The sequence below is a fragment of the Pseudonaja textilis genome, chromosome 3 (genome assembly GCF_049901715.1).
Source record: "Pseudonaja textilis isolate UNSWEBS1 chromosome 3, rPseTex1.2, whole genome shotgun sequence".
Lineage (NCBI taxonomy): Eukaryota > Metazoa > Chordata > Lepidosauria > Squamata > Elapidae > Pseudonaja > Pseudonaja textilis.
The window spans coordinates 198,255,847-198,278,531 of NC_141992.1; the positions used below are offsets into that span (position 1 = coordinate 198,255,847).

The 22,685-nt window shown below is 46.6% G+C and overlaps 1 protein-coding gene across 2 annotated transcripts in view; it reads right to left on the reverse strand.

Moving 5' to 3' along the window:
• Positions 1 to 1,211: 1,211 nt before the first annotated feature.
• The window catches only part of LOC113453338 (protein brambleberry-like), a 28,433-nt gene continuing 6,959 nt past the window's right edge, over positions 1,212 to 22,685 (reverse strand). The window contains exons 4-12 of one of the 2 annotated variants that reach the window (XM_087931814.1): positions 20,012 to 20,234; positions 17,637 to 17,753; positions 16,353 to 16,532; positions 14,514 to 14,720; positions 12,311 to 12,464; positions 10,737 to 10,798; positions 6,741 to 6,892; positions 4,596 to 4,696; positions 1,212 to 2,021 (exon numbers count right to left, since the gene is read on the reverse strand). In XM_087931814.1, the coding sequence (XP_087787940.1) occupies positions 1,889 to 2,021; positions 4,596 to 4,696; positions 6,741 to 6,892; positions 10,737 to 10,798; positions 12,311 to 12,464; positions 14,514 to 14,720; positions 16,353 to 16,532; positions 17,637 to 17,753; positions 20,012 to 20,234 (1,329 nt within the window). In that variant the 3' untranslated portion in view covers positions 1,212 to 1,888. The remainder of the gene's footprint in view (positions 2,022 to 4,595; positions 4,697 to 6,740; positions 6,893 to 10,736; positions 10,799 to 12,310; positions 12,465 to 14,513; positions 14,721 to 16,352; positions 16,533 to 17,636; positions 17,754 to 20,011; positions 20,235 to 22,685) is intronic. The other variant, XR_015743333.1, reaches the window with a different exon arrangement.

Genomic DNA, 22,685 nt, shown 5'->3' on the forward strand with positions numbered 1-22,685 from the left:
GAACAGAAGTTGCCCTCAGAAGTTGTGTGGGCGCCATCACTTGAGACTTTCAAGAAGAGAATGGACTCCCCTCTGTCAGAAATGGTGTAGGGTCTCCCGCTTGGGCGGGGGGTTGGACTAGATGACCTATAAGGTCCCTTCCAACTCCGATTACCTGTTTTCTGTTCGGAGGAGTCAGTCTTGGGAGAGAAAATCTGTAACGACCTTTGGATGCGCGATTGGTAGGTAACACTGAAGTCCTACAAGGAAGGTACAGATGATCTGAATTCAAAATAGAGACAATTTGTTTAGTGACCAGTCAAAGTTGCAACGCAGCACTGAAAAAAAAAGTGACTTAGGACCGGTGTTTTTCACTTACGACCGTCGCAGCCTCCCCAGGGTCATGTGATCCAACTTCAGACACTTGACGGCTGACTCACATTTTTGACAGTTGCAGTGTCTTGAGTGTCAACTCATAAAATATTTCTCAGAGTTGCCAACAAAAAGGGAGGGAGGAGCAGTGCAGCAGTTTGCAAACCGAATGCGCATTCCATAAATGTTTTCAAAGATGGTAACTAGGTCACTGAAGTTTCTGCCGGGCAAAATTCTAACTGGAGAGCATGATTGAGGACTCTGGGCTATGGAGGTGTCCCATTGGAGAATATGAATTACGACACACCCAGCGGGTGGAGGGAAAACCAGGGTCAAGGGTGACAATGAATGATGTGCCTCAGAGTTGTCTACACCCAGGAAGCGCCGGCATGTTTACTTCTAATAAATGTTTTAAGTTTTGGAAATTCAGCTAGAGATTTATGATTGAAATGGGGGTAACTGCCAGAGCCCTGACAGCTAGCCGACACCGGAGTTGTGTGGTCCCTTTTTGCGACCTTCTGCCAAGCAAAATCCAAGGGGAAGCCAGATTTCACTTAACAACCGTGTCACTCCCTAACCGTCGCTTAACCATTGGGGCAAGAAAGGTCATTAAATGGGACCAAAATTCACTTAACAAATGTCTCTTAGCAATTTTAAATTCCGGGCTCAGTTGGGGGTCCATCCATCAAGGCCTGTCCTAATTTAACCGCAGCGATTCACTTAACGACGGTGGGAAGAAAGGTCGTAAAGTGGGGCAAACCTCACTCCACCGACGTCTCACCGAGCAGCGGAAATGTGGGTTTCAATTGTGGCCGTTTTAATTTTTATTTTTCAGGAATTTTATTTTTAATTTTATTTTTCACGAGTTTCACGAATGAAGGCGAATAGATTTTTTTTTTAAAAAAAATTGCTTTATTGCCTTGGCTGCATTATTATTTATTTAAAATAAAAAAACATGTTTATTCAGCATACACACACACACAGAGCGATTATCAAGTTTTTAAAAAGAAGGCACTATAGACTTGTTAGCCAAGCATTTTTGGGGTGGGTCAGCGGTAAAAATTTCCCCGTCAGGTGAAACTCTCATTGGAGCAGGATTCCAACCATACCTGAATTTGGATTTTCTTTCTGTTGTTGTTCTTTTTGCGGGGTGGGTGAAGGAGGATATCCAAAAGTGGAAAGTTATATCTTCAAGGGGGGAAAAGGGGTTAGTTTTAGGGTTTTTTAAACGTTTAAAACGAAATGTTTAAATGGGACGGCTGCCATGTCGCCTCTTAAGAAAAACGGTCGCTTTTCAAAAAGTGCCTTCAGTTTAAACGTAGGCATGAAAAACCGGAGCAGAACGTTCGTTGTCCTTAACCCCAATACATCAGGGCATTATTTGAAACTAGATTATTCAGCAGCGTGCAAACGTTGAACCAAGGGGGATCAATGTTCTTCCCCTGAAAATGGGCTTCGGGTCTTGGCTTGGAAGCCCCGAAGCTTTGAGTCCGCCAGAATTGCAACAAGGAGGAAAGGCAGAGAGATCCTTGCTGGATCAAGCCAGCTGGCTGTGTCCGGCCACGTGTACGTGGCAGAAGACGTGGTTGGCGAGGGCTTTTTTCCGGCATGGGTGACCGCTCCTGGTGACCCCTTGGCAGAAAGGCCTAGGAGAAGCTGAGCAGCTGGACCTGCGGTGGAGAAAATGGGACGTGAGAATCGCACCTGGGTATCTGCTCAGGAATTAAGCAACCATTAGCTTGATTTCTCAAAGTCTTCCCAAAGTCACCCAGCTGCCTTTCATGCCTAAGGCGAAACTAGAACTCCCTATCTCCTGGTGATTGGCCCAAAGTCACCCAGCTGGCTTCTGTGACTAAGGTGAAACTAGAACTCCCAGTCTCCTGGTGATTGGCCCAAAGTCACCCAACTGGCTTCTGTGACTAAGGTGAAACTAGAACTCCCAGTCTCCTGGTGATTGGCCCAAAGTCACCCAACTGGCTTCTGTGACTAAGGTGAAACTAGAACTCCCAGCCTCCGGGTGACTGGCCCAAAGTCACCCAACTGGCTTCTGTGACTAAGGTGAAACTAGAACTCCAAGTCTCCTGGTGATTGGCTCAAAGTCACCCAGCTGGCTTCTGTGACTAAGGTGAAACTAGAACTCCCAGTCTCCTGGTGATTGGCCCAAAGTCACCCAACTGGCTTCTGTGACTAAGGTGAAACTAGAACTCCAAGTCTCCTGGTGATTGGCTCAAAGTCACCCAGCTGGCTTCTGTGACTAAGGTGAAACTAGAACTCCGAGTCTCCTGGTGACTGGCCCAAAGTCACCCAGCTGGCTTCTGTGACTAAGGTGAAACTAGAACTCCCAGTCTCCTGGTGATTGGCCCAAAGTCACCCAGCTGGCTTCTGTGACTAAGGTGAAACTAGAACTCCCAGTCTCCTGGTGATTGGCCCAAAGTCACCCAACTGGCTTCTGTGACTAAGGTGAAACTAGAACTCCCAGCCTCCGGGTGACTGGCCCAAAGTCACCCAACTGGCTTCTGTGACTAAGGTGAAACTAGAACTCCAAGTCTCCTGGTGATTGGCTCAAAGTCACCCAGCTGGCTTCTGTGACTAAGGTGAAACTAGAACTCCGAGTCTCCTGGTGACTGGCCCAAAGTCACCCAGCTGGCTTCTGTGACTAAGGTGAAACTAGAACTCCCAGTCTCCTGGTGATTGGCCCAAAGTCACCCAGCTGGCTTCTGTGACTAAGGTGAAACTAGAACTCCCAGTCTCCTGGTGATTGGCCCAAAGTCACCCAACTGGCTTCTGTGACTAAGGTGAAACTAGAACTCCCAGTTTCCGGGTGATTGGCCCAAAGTCACCCAACTGGCTTCTGTGACTAAGGTGAAACTAGAACTCCAAGTCTCCTGGTGATTGGCTCAAAGTCACCCAGCTGGCTTCTGTGACTAAGGTGAAACTAGAACTCCGAGTCTCCTGGTGACTGGCCCAAAGTCACCCAGCTGGCTTCTGTGACTAAGGTGAAACTAGAACTCCCAGTCTCCTGGTGATTGGCCCAAAGTCACCCAGCTGGCTTCTGTGACTAAGGCAGAACTAGAATTCCCAGTCTCCGGGTGATTGGCCCAAAGTCACCCAGCTGGCTTCTGTGACTAAGGTGAAACTAGAACTCCCAGTCTCCTGGTGATTGGCCCAAAGTCACCCAGCTGGCTTCTGTGACTAAGGTGAAACTAGAACTCCCAGTCTCCTGGTGATTGGCCCAAAGTCACCCAACTGGCTTCTGTGACTAAGGTGAAACTAGAACTCCCAGTCTCCGGGTGATTGGCCCAAAGTCACCCAGCTGGCTTCTGTGACTAAGGTGAAACTAGAACTCCAAGTCTCCGGGTGATTGGCCCAAAGTCACCCAGCTGGCTTCCGTGGCTAAGGCAGAACTAGAATTCCCAGTCTCCGGGTGATTGGCCCAAAGTCACCCAGCTGGCTTCCATGCCTAAGGTGAGTCTAGAACTCCCAGTCTCCAGCTTTCTCACCAGGTGCCTTAGCCACTAGACAAAACTGGTTGAAAAGCTACAGTGCAAACAGGAATGCAGCCGTGTAGAGATTAAAAGGATGGGGACAAACAGATATACTGTGTGAGCTCATCTATCTGTTAGTTCAGTGATGGCGAACCTTTTTGTTGTGGTGTGCCGAATGCAATGTGCCCCAGCTCCCTCCTGCCCATGCGCACACTACACCCCCACCCTGCCCCCTTATCTGCACTGTGCATGCGCGCGCCTCCCAGCTGATTTCGAGTCCGTTTTCCCCCTCCTGGAGGTTCGAGGGAAGCCTCTGCAGCCTCAGGAGGCCGAAAAACGGGCCTTCCGGAAATACCTGAAGTGCCCGTTTTCAGCCTCCAGAGGGCCTCTGGAGCCCAGCGAAGGCTGTTTTCGGGAGTCTGAAAATGGGCCCGTTTTGGCACTTCCGGTATTTCCGAGAGGCCCATTTTTCGGCCTCCCGAGGCTGCAGAGGCTTCCTTCGAACCTCCGGGAGGGCGAAAATGGCCTCAAGCGGGTCCAAAATCAGCTGGGAGGCGCACGCATGCGCAGTGCAGGTACATTTGGCTGGGGCTCGCGTGCCCGCACGAATAGCTCTGCATGCCACCTGTGGCCCACGTGCCATAGATTCGCCATCACGGTGTTAGATCTTGGCTTAATACGACGTACGGATGCAGAGAGAACATTGGTCGAGAGATTGCTTTGACTCACACACTGGTCACTGCCGGCTCCCATACTTACACGTCGCCGAGCAAGGAATCGTTCACCAAGGAGACTTGTGGGTTGGTGAATGAGCTGAACACTGATCCCAGGTGAGGCCTGGATAGTTTCTCCAAGGTGGCCTGTTGGGGAATGAAGAAGGACACGTGATGCCATGCTCCGTCTCAGCTAATCACTGGCAGGTTAGGGGGCATTGAAAGACGGAAAGACCCCTCTGAGCTCCATGGACACCAGGGAGGGTCACGCAACAGGCAGCACCCCAGAACATGAACCCTGGTTTGATAGGATGGCCTGGTTCCCAGGGGCTTCTCCAAGCAGGCTTACGCATGAGCTGCCCATGTGAGTCTCCAAGATAGCACTAGCCCTCTTAGACTTATCTACCGCTTCCCAGGGCTTTCCATCCCTCTCTAAGCGGTTTACAGAGTCAGCCTCTGGCCCCCAACAATCTGGGTCCTCATTTTATCCACCTCGGAAGGACGGAAGGCTGAGTCGACCTTGAGCCGATCAGGATCGAACTCCTGGCAGTGGCCAGAATTAGCCTGCAATACTGCTTTCTAACTATTGCAGCACTATGCTTCCTTCCTTCCTTCCTTCCTTCCTCTCTCCTCTCTTTCTCTCTTCCCATCCCTCCCTCCAATATTCATCCATCTTCCTTCCCTTCCTTCCTTCCTTCCTTCCTTCCTTCCTTCCTTCCTTCCTTCCTTCCTTCCTTCCTTCCTTCCTTCCTTCCTTCCTTCCTTCCCTCCCTCTTTCTCTCTTCCCATCCCTCCCTCTCTCCAATATTCATCCATCTTCCTTCCTTCCTTTCCTTTTCTTCCTTCCTATTCTCCCTCCCTCCTTTTCCTCTCTTTCCATCCCTCCCTCTCTCCAATATTCGTCCATTTTCCTTCCTTCCTTGGAATAGCACTTAAGACTTATATACCGCTTTCCAGCCCTCTCTAAGCGGTTTACAAAGCCAGCCTCTTGCTCTCAACAAACTGGCTCCTCATTTTATCCACCTCGGAAGGACGGAAGGTTGAGTCAACCTCGAGCCCGTCAGGATCGAACTCCTGGCAGCCGGCAGAGTCAGCCTGCAATACGGCATTCTTGCCCCTGGGCCACTGCAGGTCTTGCTTTTCCAAAAGGGCTTTCATCGATTTTTTTTTCCTCGGAAACCTGTCGCTTCTCATCCAAGGAGCTTCTTTGGTTCTTCTCCAGCTTCTTGGAGGAGAAGCAAAACGCAAACCCAAGAAAGTCCAGTTGCCTTTTGGGAAAAAAACAACATCTTTGGGACAACATCTTTGGGTGATGGAGCGTTTCCATGGAGCTTGTGCCTCATGTGACTTGAGCTTTTGCAAGCGCAATCTTTGTCAAATTTGCAAGGTTTTGTTCCTGTGACCTTTGTTAGGAATAACATAGGTTACCTAACGTAGTTTGGGTAAAATAATATATATAAACTATGATTGTTAGTTTAAGTGTGTGTCACTTTAACACTGCAAAGCATGTAATTTTGGGTGTGGTGTGAAACCACCATAAGAGGGAGCAAGAGACGCTGACGATTCCCTGGCAATTACTGACAATTACTGGATTGGATTACATTGATGGTTTGTTAGCTGCGTTTCCCCTACTGAAGAGTTGCTGAAGGAAGAGAGGAGTTTTTGAGTTCTTCATATCTCTCTACTGCGAGGAGATATATCACCGGACTGATATTTGTAAGTGTACTGACCTCTCTTTTTCATCACTGGAATTTGCAACTGAATAATCCCTGGACGGACTGAACTAGTGAATGATATATGGACTGTTTTGACTATGCTATAACTCTTACTGGAATAAACTATTTAATTAGCACTGTGTATCTGTTTTACTGAGTGTAAGCTACAAAAACGTTTATCTCACATATTTTGCCTGCCTGCCTGCCTGACTGCCCTGCAGATCCTGCTAGGGTGTATCCCTAACAACCTTAACAATAATATAGAACGGATCTACCTGCTTGGATTTGGTTGCTGGGCTTGACAAAAATCCCCCACACACAAGAGATATCACTCGGGCTGCATTGTAAAGTTTTTTTAGCACCGCGACGCCCCCAGTAGCCAGCCTGAGAACCTGGCTTGCATTCCCCCCACCCAAAAAAAACCTCAATGGAGAGCGACCCTTCTCACACGCTCCATGCTCCAACCGCTGGGTTACCTCTGGTTTGTTGCCACAGCTCAAATTCAGACGGCGCAAAGCCGGTGCAGGGGAGGAAAGGCCGGGTGCTCTGGTCTCCTGCCCGCTTCCCTGGGTGGAAGTAAGGAGGTGCCCTTCTTTTGGCGGGTCGGCATTTTTCAGGGGGAACCCATCTACAAAAGACAAACGGGGGATTCTTTTCCTCGGCGTTCCAGGAACCGAACAAGTTTCTTGCAGACGTTTCATTACCCAGTTCGGTAATGTCGTCCGTGCTAGAGGGAGAGGGGTGTGCGGAGAGGAGGAGGAGGAGGAGACCTGTGGGGTCCTTGCGGCTCTCTCAGTTGGGTGGTCTTCTTGCAGACGTTTCATTACCCAGCTAGGTAACATCAGTTAGTCACCTGGTTGTAAAGTGAATCTGGCCTCCCCAAGGACTTTGCTTGGCCAAGGGTCGCAAAAGGGGATCGGTTAATCCCGGGATGCTGCAACCGTCATACATATGAGTCAGTTGCCAAGCGTCGGAATTTTGATCAAGTGATCCTGGGGAGAAGCTACGATGGTGAAAAATGGATCTTCCTTCCTTCCTTCCTTCCTTCCTTCCTTCCTTCCTTCCTTCCTTCCTTCTCTTTCTTTCTTTCTTTCTTTCTTTCTTTCTTTCTTTTCTTTCTTTTTCCTTCCTTCCTTCCTTCCTTCCTTCCTTCCTTCCTTCCTTCCTTCCTTCCTTCCTTCCTTCCTTCCTTCCTTTCCAACTTTCCTTCTTTCCTTCCTTTCCCTTCCCTTCCTTCAAACCTAGCAATAAATCTTATATACCGCTTCAAAGTGCTTTTATAACCCTCTCTAACTGGTTTACAGAGTCAGTCTCTTGCCCCCAACAATCTGGGTCCTCATTTTACCCACCTGGGGAAGGACGGAAGGCTGAGTCAACCTTGAGCCCATCAGGATCAAGTAAAAGTAAGCCCATCAATAAGAGACTATCTATGTTTACCGATCCGATCGTGAAATTTGTAGAGGAGGTGGTATTGCTATCTTCTACAAAAAGTCCTTACATCTAAAAAATATCCAAGTTACCCAGGAGCTTGCTCTTCCTGAGATCATCATCTATGAACTATCCTTAAATATCACATTTCGATTCTTACTATGTTACAGAGCACCTGATTATGACATCGAACATGTAAACAAGCTAAATACACTACTAACATGGGCAGCAACCTGCCCACATGATTTTATCTTTCTTGGTGATTTCAATCTACCTCATATTGACTGGACCCTAAATGAATGTACAACTGAAACCATACACGCAACCTTCTACAATGCTGTTACAAATCTGGGACTGGAACAACTAGTAACCAACAACCCTAGACTAAACAACTGCCTCGATCTCATCTTCTGCAATAGTTTAAATTTAATTTACGGAATACAAACTAAAGAACCCTTTTCCAGCAGTGACCACAATATGATTGACTTTTGTCTCAACATACGCCCACGCAAAAATCGTCACAATGATGTAATCCCCAATTATAACTTCAAAAAAGGCGACTATGATTTTATAGACAACGATCTCTCATCCCTTGATTGGCAATCTCTATTCGCTGGATGCAATACTGTTGAAGACCATTACAACATATTTTTACTTGAAGTCAAAAGAGTCATCAAACTATATGTACCAACAACAACTCCCAAAACAAAAACAAAAAAAAACAGATTACCCATAACAATAAGGAAACTTCAATCCAAAAAGAGATCACTCTGGCGGAAAAACAAATCTGGTCACGTTGCCAATTTCAAAAGCCAATACAAAAATTTATGCCACCAAATAAAGATTGAATTCACCAATTATCACATTAAACAAGAGGAAAATCTTCTATGCACCAATTCCACCCGCGCTTTTTACAACTTTGTAAACAACAAACTAAAAGACTCAAGGTCCATCCCACCCCTGATAGGACCTAATGGTAAAGATTGCAACGATGACACCATTAAAGCCAACCTCTTTAACACATTCTTTGGCTCAGTATTTGTAAACAGCAATGGATCATGCCCAGTATTTCCTAACCGAACCACACAAAAGTACAGTGATCTAATACATATCGATTTTACAGAAGACAATGTTGAAAAAGCGCTACACAATCTAAAACCATCTCTATCTATTGGACCGGACGGAATATGTGCCTACTTCTTAAAAAAGCTATCCACTGCCATAGCCAAACCTCTAAGCATAATCTTTGAAAAATCTTTCAGGACCGGCTCCTTGCCAAACTATGGTCACAAGCCACAGTCATCCCCATCTTCAAATAGGGAGACCACAGCCTAGTTGAAAATGACAGACCAATCTCCTTATGCTGCATCCCCTGTAAAGTCATTGAATCAATTATTAACCAATCCATTATCCTCCACTTAGAGACAAAAAACCTACTCTCCAATAAACAATTTGGTTTCAGGAAAAAACTATCCTGTAATCTGCAACTCTTACACTGCAAAAACATATGGATTACACAACTCGAACAGGGCAAAACAATAGATGCAATTTACATAGACTTCTGTAAAGCCTTTGATTCAGTAGTACATGACAAACTACTCTTAAAACTAAAATCTTATGGTATCTCTGGACAACTACATAACTGGATAGAAGCATTCCTGTCAAACAGACAACAAATGGTCAAAATTGGGAGTGTCCTATCAAATTCTGTACCTGTCAATAGTGGTGTCCCCCAAGGCAGTGTTCTAGGACCAACTCTCTTCATACTCTACATAAATGACCTCTGTGATCATAGTAAGAGCAACTGCATTCTCTTCGCTGATGATGTAAAGCTGTTCAATACCACAGACAATACTGCTACCCTTCAAAAAGATCTTGACTATGTATAAGAATGGTCAAACAAATGGCAACTTCAAATCTCAACAAATAAATGCTCTGTCTTACATATTGGCAAAAAAAATCAGAAAATAAAATACAAGCTGAATAGTCAAGACCTTGTTGATGATCCAAGCTCTGTAAAGGACCTTGGAGTACTCATCTCAAATGATCTAAGTGCTAGAGCCCACTGTAACTACATAACCAAAAAGGCATTAAGAGTTGTGAACCTAATCCTACGTAGCTTTTTCTCTGGTAATATCACACTACTAACTAGAGCATACCAAACATTTGCTAGGCCAATACTCGAATACAGCTCATCAGTCTGGAACCCACATTACGTATCTGATATTAGCACAATTGAGAAAGTCCAGAAATATTTCACAAGAAGAATTCTCCACTCCTCTACTTGTTGTAGAATACCTTATGCCACCAGACTTGAAATTCTAGACCTAGAAAACCTTGAATTATGCCGTCTTTGGTCTAATCTAAGTATGGTATATAAAATCATACATTGCAATGTCCTACCTGTCAATGAATACTTCAGCTTCAACCATAACAACACAAGAGCACACAATAGATACAAACTCAAGGTTAACCGCACCAAACTTGATTGCAGGAAATACAACTTCAGCAACAGAGTGGTCAATGTCTGGAATACTCTACTTCACTCTGTGGTTTCTTCCCCAAAGCCCAAAAACTTTAACCTTAAACTGTCTACTACTGACCTCACTCCTTTCCTAAGAGGTCTGTAAGGGGCGTGCATAAGCGCACCAACGTGCCTACCGTCCCTGTCATTTTGTTTCTTTTATTTTTCTTATATATGTACCCATTTCATGTATTCATAACTACGTATATGCTTATACCTATTATCTTGTAAGCGATTGATAAATCAAATAAATCAAATCAAATCAAATCAAATCAAGGATCGAACTCCTGGCAATAGGCAGAATTAGCCTGCAATACTGCATTCTAACCAATAAGCCACCACCAGCTGTATGAAAGTAACAATAGTTCTGCACAAATCATTAAAACGCCATTTTGCATGTCAAACCTTTGCAGCTAACTTGCTGGTCACAACTGTCCTGAGAGCACCTCTCAGCCCCCCACCCCACCCCAACCCCCTAAAGACCCTCAGTCCGCACCTCCATCCCAGCAGACTTGCTCACCTGACAGGTAGCTCACCTCTTCCAGCTTCTCCAGTTCATCCAAGAGGCCCACCTCATCTTCTCTGCAAAGAGGAACGAAGACAAAGGGGAACTAAGAACGGGTTTCGGTTGCTGCATTTCCAGGATTTTTGCAAGCAGCTTGGAAAATATCACCCATCGTTTTAAGTGGCAGACCCGTTTTTCAGAAGCTTGCAGTAGAATTGTCCGAAAGATGCTTTTTCAAAAGACAACAGGACTTTGTTTTTCCTTGAAGGTGTTTTCCTCATCTAAGAAGCTTCTTCTGAAAAAGAACTGAATCTATCTACCTATCTATCTATCTATCATATATCATTTAGCTATCATCTATCTATCCATCTATCTATCATCCATTCATTTCTATTTAGCTGTCTATTTGTATCATCTATGAATCATTTATTTAGTCGGTCTATGTCTTTCATCTATCTATATCATCTATATCTATATGTGTGTGTGTTGTGTGTGTGTGTGTGTGTGTGTGTGTGTATGTATGTATGTATGTATGATGTATGTATAGGTATTCAGCTTTGTTCGGCATATGGGAAAATACCGAACAAAGCTGAATGCCATACATGTAAGTACCCGCAAAACTTAAGAAAACACGTCATTGTAGTTGTGCTTTTAAAGTTGTAGCAACGTTTCGGCAGAATCTCATCTGCCGTCATCAGGCTTCTGTAATGATGATGGCAGATGAGATTCGGCTGAAACATTGCTACAACTTTAAAAGCATAACTACAATGACGGGAAAATACCCGAACAAAGCTGAATGCCATATATATACATATACATATACATATATATATATATATATTTCTATCTATCTAATACATTCTATCTATCTAATACATTCTAATATACATTCTATCTAATCTATGTATCTCTTTTTTTCATCTATTTGTCCATCATTCATTTACCCATCTCATCTGTCTTTCCTATTCATCTTTTATCTATCCCTCTATCCTATCACTTTCTATCACTCTATCTCTATCTATCATTTATCTCTCTTCCTATCATATATCAACTCTCTCCCTATCATCTATCTATCTATCTATCTATCTATCTATCTATCTATCTATCTATCTTTCTACCTATCTATTCTCTCTACCTATCTCTATCTATCCATCCATCCATCCATCCATTCATCCATCCATCATACATCTACCTACCTACCTACCTACCTACCTTACCTACCTATCTAGCTGTTCTCTCTACCTATCTCTCTATCTCTATCTCTCCATCCATCCATCCATCCATCCATCCATCCATCCATCCATCCAAGCTATCAAATTTATTTGTCACCCATCTCATATCCAAGGACTCTAATGGACATCCAACAACTGAAACAAACCAGCCTTCACAGGGCAGCATGGAGAGCCCTGGCTTGTAAAATCTCCAAGAGTCGGACGCAAACTGAACGGTTACAACCCCAAGGCCGTAGAATTCTTTCAGTGCCAATGCTAAGGCTGACTTATACAGGCGACGGAGCGTGCAGTTCAGCAACAAACTCTAGAAGTTTACGAAAATTACAACCGGTGCATTCTCGCCTCCCGTTTTCCTACCTATCCGGAGTGGAGGTAACTCGGCAGCGCTTGGCTGGCTTAAGCCCCCCTTTGCAAGCGGGGGTCTCTGGAGCCTTGTGGGGAAGCGCCTGGAGGGGTCTCCATTGCCTGTCTTTGAGAGCATGGCGGCAGATTCTTTCTAGGAGTAGGTTGACTGCAAGGAAGGAGGACATGAAAAACGTTGTTCCTTCGGTTTCCAGCCCATCTGGAATTCACTTTTCAAACTTCTAGTTTTTGGTTCTAATCCTGCTTTTGGGCATGAAAGCCAGCTGGGTGCCTTTGGCCAATCACCAGGAGACGGTGAGTTCTAGTCTTGCCCTAGGCACAAAATCAACTGGGTGACTTTGGGCCAATCTCCGGGAGACGGTGAGTTCTAGTCCTGCCTTGGGTACAAAATCAACTAGGTGACTTTGGGCCAATTACCAGGAGACGGTGAGTTCTAGTCCTGCCCTAGGCACAAAATCAACTGGGTGACTTTGGGCCAATCACCAGAGACGGTGAGTTCTAGTCTTGCCTTAGGCACAAAATCAACTGGGTGACTTTGGGCCAATCACCGGAAGATGGTGAGTTCTAGTCCTTCCTTAGGCACAAAATCAACTGGGTGACTTTGGGCCAATCACCGGGAGACGGTGAGTTCTAGTCCTGCCTTAGGCACAAAATCAACTGGATGACTTTGGGCCAATCACCAGGAGACGCTGAGTTCTAGTCCTGCCTTAGGCACAAAATCAACTGGGTGACTTTGGGCCAATCACCAGGAGACGGTGAGTTCTAGTCCTGCCTTAGGCACAAAATCAACTGGGTGACTTTGGGCCAATCACCAGGAGACGGTGAGTTCTAGTCCTGCCTTAGGCACAGAATCAACTGGGTAACTTTGGGCCAATCACCAGGAGACGGTGAGTTCTAGTCCTGCCTTAGGCACAAAATCAACTGGATGACTTTGGGCCAATCACGGGAGACGGTGAGTTCTAGTCCTGCCTTAGGCACAGAATCAACTGGGTAACTTTGGGCCAATCACCAGGAGACGGTGAATTCTAGTCCTGCCTTAGGCACAAAATCAACTAGGTGCCTTTGGGCCAATCACCAGGAGACGGTGAGTTCTAGTCCTGCCTTAGGCACAAAATCAACTAGGTGCCTTTGGGCCAATCACCAGGAGACGGTGAGTTCTAGTCCTGCCTTAGGCACAAAATCAACTGGGTGACTTTGGGCCAATCACCAGGAGACGGTGAGTTCTAGTCCTGCCTTAGGCACAAAATCAACTGGGCGACTTTGGGCCAATTACCAGGAGACGGTGAGTTCTAGTCCTGCCTTAGGCACAAAATCAACAGGGTGACTTTGGGCCAATCACCAGGAGACGGTGAGTTCTAGTCCTGCCTTAGGCACAAAATCAACTGGGTGACTTTGGGCCAATCACTGGGAGACAGTGAGTTCTAGTCTTGCCTTAGGCACAAAATCAACTGGGTGACTTTGGGCCAATCACCAGGAGACGGTGAGTTCTAGTCCTGCCTTAGGCACAAAATCAACTGGGTGCCTTTGGGCCAATCACTGGGAGACGGTGAGTTCTAGTCCTGCCTTAGGCACAAAATCAACTGGGTGCCTTAGGGCCAATGACCGGGAGACGGTGAATTCTAGACCAACCTTAAACCTGAAAATTGGCTGGGTGACCTCAGGCCGTTCACCAGGTGACTGTGAGTTCTAATTCGGCCTTAGCCATGAAGTCCAACTGGGTGACTTTGAACCAGTCTCCCTCTCTCCCTCTCTCAAAGCCCAGCCCTCCTTAACAAGATCGTTGTCGTCATTGTGGGGAAAATAGGGAGGAGTATTAAACATGTTTGCAGCCTTGAGTTATTTATAAAAACAATCAAGGCCAGATTTTTTTTAAAAAAAAATCTCATTAAAAAAATCAAACGTGTCTATGTCGATAGCTAAAGAAATCTAACACCGATTGATTAGCCTTCTTAAAATGTTGAGTCTGTAATCCTACACTCAACCACGGGGGCTTTAACTGCTCTGAAAACATCAGATCGATTTCCCACCCACTCACCTGAGGTCTCCGGAAGACGTAACCAGGTATGCCCCACTGCCAAATTCTTGGCTCAAGCCCAAGAGCCCGGCAAAGGTTGATTAACAGGATCCCAAAAAGGTTAGCCACCACTGGGCCAGGCCGAAACCAGACAAACCCTGTCTCGAAACCCTGCCAACTTGCCTGCCACGGACAATGCCAAGAGGCTGGTGAGGGACTTGAACCCCAAGGAGACGGTGTGGTGGAGCTCCGAGAGGGCGTTCGCCACCACCACGACCAGCAGAAAGGCACGGGAGGCCCCAGGGACTTGCAGGAAAGTCATGAGGAGGGCAGCCAGGAGGAAGTAGACCAGGTGCAGGAGACAGGTAGAGACAGCGCTCAAGCTGAACCCTGCAAAACACAGGAGAGACACAACGTGTTTTTTTTCATCGGGGTTGCCGTGTGGGATTTTGGCGTAGTATCTCAAGAGCCACACATAAACTTTGGGAGGTCAGGAAACTAAGCCAGTGGGATTGAGAAGGTCCTAAATAATATTTTCCCACCTGCAAAGCCTCTTCGCTCTCGTGGTTTTGCTTGCAGACGTTTCATGACCCTACTAGGTAACATCATCAGTGCTCGAAGGGGTTAGGGTTTGCAAAGAAGAGGAGGAGGAGGAAGAGGAGGAGGAGAACTGTGGAGTCCCTGGTGCTTTCTGAGCTTGGTTGTTTTCCTACAGATGTTTCATTACCAAACTAGGTAACATCATCAGTGTTCAAAGGGGGTAGGATTTGCAAACGGAGGAGGAGGAAGAGGAGGAGGACAAGGAGGAAAGGGGGAGGAGGAGGAAGGGGATTGTGGAGTCCCTGATTCTCCGTGAGTTTGGTTGTTTTTCTGCAGACATTTTATTACCGAACTAGGTAACATCATCAGTGTTTGCAAGGGGGTAGGATTTGCAAAAGGAGGAGGAGGAAGAGGAGGAGGAGGACAAGGAGGAAAGGGGGGAGGAGCAGGAGTCCCTGGTTCTCTTTGAGTTTGGTTGTTTTCCTGCAGACGTTTCAATACCCAACTAGGTAACACAATCAGTGCTGAAAGGGGGTAGGGTTTGTAAAGAAGGGGACAACTACAACAACTGTGGGTTCTTGGTGATCTCTGAGCTAGATTGTTTTCTTGTAAACATTAGCAAATTTGGCAACGTTATCTGTGCTAGTGCTGTGTAGTATAGCTAGGGTAGTTTGCACTACGCTAGGGTATCTGTGTGCAGTGTAGCCAGCTACAAACGGCTTGTGTGTTTGTCCACATTGTACATGGGCGTTCTTTTTCATGGAACCTTAGAATCTGGAAAGATGGTTTGGTGATGATGTATTCCTTCTTGTTCCTTTGAAAATATTTGAACAATGTTGGATTATAAAGCACTGTGTGTGTGTGTGTGTGTGTGTGTCTAACTTCCCTTATTAATTCAACTCTTTTGTTTTTGAATCTAAGGCGGGTTTTCAGGAAACCAACCAAAATTGTACATCAGTGATTCCCCTCCATGGCAGCGTAGGAATGCTAGCTGAGGAAATTTTGGGAGTTAAAATCCAAACACCTCCAAGTTGCCAAGGTGGAGGGGGAAAAAAATGATGTAGGTATATCAGAGAGATAACTTTCCTTTTAAATTTTTTTTTAAAAAAATATATTTTATTTACAAAAAATTAGAAAAAACACAAACATACAATTATACAGAAATAAAAAATGTGTAAATAGAAAAATATACATATTTCTTTCTATTACATTCGATAACAGATTGGATATTTCATAATAAACAATAATAAATAATAACTGGCAAGTATTCCTTATCTCTTGTAGATTACATAATTAATAAGGACTTATTAATTAATAAGTAACAATAACTTTCCTTTCAGTGAGGTTGTCACCACACACACAAACCCAGGTGGAGCTTCAGTTGTGCCGTGGTAGCGGCCATGTTGTCTTCTATGACACATCCTGTGGTTTCTGTGCCTTTTTTCAACTGATTGCAGGCCTGTTGCTCACAGGTAACCTTACCTGCCCAGGTTATGAATCTCTGGATGTGCTGTAATCGCCCTTCCACCTTGGTCTCCATCTGCTCCATGGTTTGAAGGACCAGCCCAAAAGTCTTGTTCATCTTCCTCAGTTTCTCCAGTAACTCATCATGGTACAAGGCGGTTTGCTTCTGATAGGCCAGGAACAAGCCCATGTTAGTATCTGGAAGAAGAGAAAGAAGGTGTCAGGCCCGGTGGAAAGGCAAGCGGGCCTCAACTCAGCTGAGTGTTCTCCGACCTTAAGTTTCTTGCAAGCGTGGTAGACTTCCATCCTTACCACCACACTGCGTAGGAATGAGAGCGACTGTGGGGTCCTTGGTGAGTTTGGTGGGGGGTTTGTTTCATTCCCGCAAGTAGGTAACATCTTCAGAAGGGGAAGAGTGGGGCTGGCCGAGAAGAAGAGAAGAAAAAAGAGGAGTGATAGAAGGAGAAGAACTGTAGGGCCTTGGTGCTCTCTGAGCCTGGTGGTTTTCTTCCAGATGTTTTATTACCCAACTAGGTAACATCTTTAGAACTAGAAGGGAGTAGGATTGGCAGAGAAGAGGAAGAGGAGGAGGTGTACGCAGCCCTTGGGGCTCTCTAATCTTGGTTATTTTCTTGCAGATGTTTGATGACCAACCTAGGTAACATCATCAGTGGTAGAAGGGAAGAGGGTTCATGGACTGGAGGGAGGAGGAAGAGGAAGAGGAAGAAAAGTATGGAGTGCTTGATGTGTCATTACCCAACTAAACATCATCAGTGCTAGAAGGGAGAAGGGTTTGTGGAGGAGGAGGAGGAGGAGGAGTAGAACTGTAGGGCCTTGGTGCTATCTAAGCTTGGTGGTTTTCTTGCAGATGTTAGTAGGTAATATCTTTAGAACTAGAAGGGAGTAGGATTGGCAGAGAAGAGGAAGAGGAGGAGGAGATTGGGTGGAGTCCTTGGTGCTCTCTAATCTCGGTTATTTTCTTGCAGATGTTTGATGACCAACCTAGGTAACATCATCAGTGGTAGAAGGAAGGAGGGTTCATGGACTGGAGGGAGGAGGAAGAGGAAGAAAAGTATGGAGTGCTTGATGTGTCATTACCCAACTAAACTTCATCAGTGCTAGGAGGGAGAGGGGTTTGTGGAGGAGGAGGAGGAGGAGGAGGAGGAGGAGGAGGAGGAGGACTGTAGGGCCTTGGTGCTCTGAGCTTGGTGGTTTTCTTGCAGACGTTTCATTACCAAACTAGGTAGCATCATCAGTGCTAAGCTTGAGAGGAATGGATTTGGAACCGCTCCTACCACAAACCTATTTTGGAGTAGACGTCTTGAGCCCTTTTTTGGACTTGACCCAGGTCCCTCAGGATGGACTGGTGCCCTTCTTGAAGCTCCACATCCTGCTGGTTCAGATGACTGCTGACATTTTCTGCGAGAAGAGAAACAGAGGCCGTGTTGTTCCAACGGTCGGTGGCAACACATTTGGGCTGCAGAACACACAAGGTCCAGTTGCCCAAGGTAAGTTGAGAGTCATTGCTCTTGGGTCATCATGAAAAGCTTCTTCAACCGGTGTTTGAAGACACCTAACCTATCCCCTTGGTCACCTTTCATCCTGCAAACACCTTTTCTTCCCTGGATTCGAATTCCAGGGTTGCCAATAGAAAAATATTGGCAGCTTAGGGTTCTCTGAGCTTGGTTGTTTTGAAGATCTTTCATTACCTGACCAGATAATATTAGTGCTAGAAGGGAGGGGGGTTTCTGGAGAGGAGGAGGAAGACCATGGAGGTAATCTCTGAGCTTGGCTGTTGTTGTTTTTGCAGACGTTTCATGACCCAACTAGGTACCATCATCAGTGCTAGCAGGAAGTGGGATTTGTGGAGTGGAGGAAAAGGGGGAAAAAGAAGGGAGGAAGAGGAGGACGACTGTGGCGTCCATAATGCTCCCTGAGCTTGGCTGTTTTGTTAGAGACCTTTCATGACCCAACTAGGTAACGTCATCACTGCTGGAAAGTGCAAATTGCCCATGCTTCTAACGCTAATAATGCTACCTGACTGAAACCCTCAAACATCTGCAAGAAAACAGCCAAGCTCAGAAAGCACCAAGGATCCTACAGCCCTCCTCCTCTTCCTCCTCTTCCTCCTGCTCTCTCCAAACCCCTGTCCCTTCTAAGCACTGATGAAGTTTCTGAGTTGGGTCATGAAAGGTCTGCAAGAAAACTACCAAGCCCAGAGAACATGTGTGCGCATGCGTGTGCGGTAAGGCTCTTCTGGACAACCTCCCACCTGCTGGGGAAAATGGTTCAGCGCGCCGCTTCCGGCACGCCTGCCATAGGTTCGCCAACACAGACCCAGCCAATCCGCTGGGAGCCACATGGGAACCGTCAGAAACGAGGGGGGGGGGGGGGGGGGGGGGGGGGGGGGGGGGGTGGGGCTTTCTCTTTTTTTTGTTTTGGTTTTTTGGGGGGGGGGGCCGTCTGAGGGGGGGGGGGGGGGGGGGGGAAAATATAGCACCTCTGAACCACCAGTATATATACTGCAGCTGCATCACTACCCACTTCAAACCCCTCCGAGCCATACATGAAGCAAACCGACACCCACTATGAAGATGCAGCACGACCACGAACTCGAAGCCAAACAGCAAGATCACAGCTCACCAACTCAAATCCCCCAGCAACTAAGACTAACCTGAGCACAACCAAGCCCCCACCTGAACAGAACACGCCTCCAACCAATCAGAACACGGCCAACCCCCAACTAATCAGAACACAGCCAAACCCCCTACCAATGAGAACACACCCCCACCCAATCAGAACACAGCCAAGCCCCCACCCAATCAAGTCCCACCCCACTGGCAGTTAAAAGGAGGAAGCAGCTGCAATCTCACATCACTCTGAGAAGCACAGAGCCGGAGACAGAAGCCTGAAGATGATGAATGAGACTTCATCGACGTTGCCTAGATACATCTTCGCGGAGAAAACCGAACAACCAAGATCACATACAAATTGAACCTCAGAAAACATATATATATATATATATATTAAACTTAATATATTAAATATATTAAATATATTAATTAATTAAACAGCAAGATCACAACTCACAGCTCAAATCCCCAGCAACTAAGACTACCGACAGCCAAGCCCCACCTGAACAGAAACGCTCCAACCAACACAGAACAGAACCCCAACCAATCAGAACACGTACAAGATCATATATATATATATATATATATATATATATATATATATATATATATATATATATATATATATACACCACCCTCTAGCTCTTCACCCCCAGCATCCCTTCCCTCCAGCCTTCCCCCAAAGCCTTGCCCCGAGAGACTGAAGCAGACCCAGAGTTCTGGAAGTTCTGCCCGCTTCACTCTGCATAACCCCCCCTTCCCCCAAAAGAGGAAAACTCTCTGCAGCCACACAAACGTTCGTTGCATGATTCCGGCCCAGGGGGGCCCCTAAATATAAAGAAAAATGGCCAATAAAGAATAAACGCGAATGTAAAGAAAAAAAGGCAAATAATTTCTCTGCAACGTTTTCTCGCGGGACCACCGGTTGGCGACCGCCGGCTTAGCCCATGGACGTTCGGAGGCCGAATCGTGGTCGTAAAGCTGAGGAAGGCTGGAGGTGCCCGGGGATGGGCGGGAGGGAATCCTCGCCGCTCGCTCTCTCACCCATCCTGCGTGTGATGCCCTCCAGGAGATCGGCCACCTGCCGTTGCCCACTGGCAATCAGGGCCTTCTCCTGCACCAGGTGCTCCAGGTTGCTGGACAGCGAGTCCTCCATCTGCGCCTGGCCGTCTCGCAGCGTCTCTTGCCGGGTGAGCAGCTCCTCCTGGGCGCTAACGACGCGTTGCAGGGACTCCGAGGTGAGCAGCTTCAGCTCCTCCTGGCTCCTCTGTCATGGGAGGGAGGGAGAAAAAAAATAATAATACAACAACATAGGAACAACAATGAAAAACAAACAAACAAAAAAGGCTCACGAGACAAGTTTGAACTTCCTTTTCGTCGTACACAATTTAGTTTTATTCAGCGCTAGCTCGGGAGCCGCGCTTCGCTACGAGAAACTATGTGATCGGGCTTAGCTTTAGTGGTGCGGGGGCAAATTCCGCCTCTGCCTACCAGCATCCATAGGTATTCATCTGGCTAGCGTCCTGAGAGAGTTGAGGGCTGTTTGGAAACTGAAAAGAGTATTTGCTGTGTGAGCAAGAAGGAGACAGCAAGGAGCCTGGGCGTGGCTTAGCTCAACTGCTCTGGACTAAAGCTACATGGGGCTGGGAAACTGAAACTCCTCTCCTCTGCTTATGTTTTGGATTTGGAAGATATTTCTTTTCAGGTGGGGAGGGGGAGTAGAAGTCCTTAGCGTCTGTAACGACCCAGGTCGGGGCACAAAGCCAACGCAGTCACGTAAGTTAGAAAAGTCCCTTTAATACCTCCAACACTGCCCCCCGCATGTCCAGTTACCTTCGGCTGGGAGAAAAAAACTCTCCCAAGAACAGCCTTGAAGTGGAGGAAATTCAGCCCGAAAACAAAGTACATATAAACTGTAACTAAAAATCCACACAAACCACGCTGCAGCAATTATCTGGACGGGATAGGAGAAGGAACTGCAGACGTGAAAGGCCAGCAAAACACACAGACAGTTGGGAAGACGCCAGGAACCCAGATAAGCCTCGACAAAAAAAGATAACTCACGGTTTGCTTCCAGCAACTTTGCTGCACGCAGCTTCCCTTTTTAAACACTGAGTTCCCAGCTGCAGCTAATGAAGGGACTCAGGGCCCTTTCCTCCCCTGTAAGCCATGGAACTCACGTTGCTCCTTTCTCCCTTTCTCCCCTAGGATGAAGAAGGGGTGGGCCTGGGTCTTCCTCTGAATTCCCTCTTCCTTGTTCTACCTCCCCTACTCTGCCCAGCTGGACTTTGCCTTTCCCCAATTTCTTCCACAGCCAATGGAGCCACACTCCCTTTCAGCTGCTCAGCCTCCCCCTCTGAATCAGATTCCAACAGGGAATTGTACGTGGGTTTTGTTTTTTTTCCCCCCACAATTACGACCTTGGCAGCATCCCCATGGTCACGTGACCCAAGTTTGGATGCTTGGCAACCAACACTGGGGGACTGACTCATATTTATGGCGATTGCAGTATTCCAGGGGTCACGTGATCCCCTTTTGCGGCCTTCTGACCAGCGAGGAAGCCAGATTCACCTAACAACCGGGTTACGAACTTATCCACTGCAGTGACATGACAAAACGCAATAATAAAACTCACTTAGGAAATGTCCCACTTAACGGCAGAAATTGTGGGCTCAATTGTGGCCGTAAGTCGAGGACTACCTGTATATATTTTGAAATCGTTGTGAAATTGACTGTGGAGATTCTCGGTCATGGCTGTCCCAAAGGTGCTTTATTTTTATTTATTTTTCAAGAGGGAAAAAACTGGACTTTCTTGTCATTCCATAAGTCGCTGGAATACCGGAAAAGCTCAGGAGGGTCTTCAGCTGACACAACACACGTGCAAATTTCAAACCCAAGACTACACTAAGCCAGCAGCTTGTCCACCCCAGGGATAAAACACCCAGACACAAACTGAGGAACGTGGGGTATGAGCAGTACAGTGCAGCGAGCTATGCGCAGATCTGTACACTGGGGAAACAAAACAGCCACCTCACAATCGCATGGTGTAACATAGAACAAACCCACCAGGACAAGGGTAATGACCCAGGGGATGACACAAAAATAAAAAAGTCACAAAAGTAGAATAAATTCCCTTTAAGGCCTCCAACTTGGGTGTCAATGTCCAGTTATCCTTGGCTGGATATCAAACTCTTCCAAAAACAGTCTGCAAATGGAGTAAATGCAGTCCGAACCCAAAGTAAAGATAATTAGAAATTTAAAAAAACCAACACAAACCATGCTGAAGTCGTTAACCTGGCAGGCCAGGATGATAAATTGCAGACTTCCACAAGATAACTTGCAGCAACCACAGTTGGGAGGACGCCAAAGCTCAGATAAGCCTTGACCAAGATAATGCACGCTTTGCTTCCAGCAAGGAGTCGTGTGCAAATGCCCCTGTTCTCCCAGCTGCAACTAATGAAAGGGATCAGGGCCCTTTCCTCCCCTGTAAGCCATGTTGCTCTCTTCTCCATTCCTCCCTGCACACCCTAGGATGAAATGGGTGGCCCTGGGTCTTCCTCTGAATGCCCAGCCGGACTGTGCCCTTCCCCAGTTTCCTCCACAGCCACCAGAGCCACACTCCCACTCCCTGTCAGCTCCTCAATCTCCCCCTCAGAATCAGATTCCAACAAGGGCAGACAATTCAGCACTTCCATCAGCATTTCAAAGACAAAGGCCA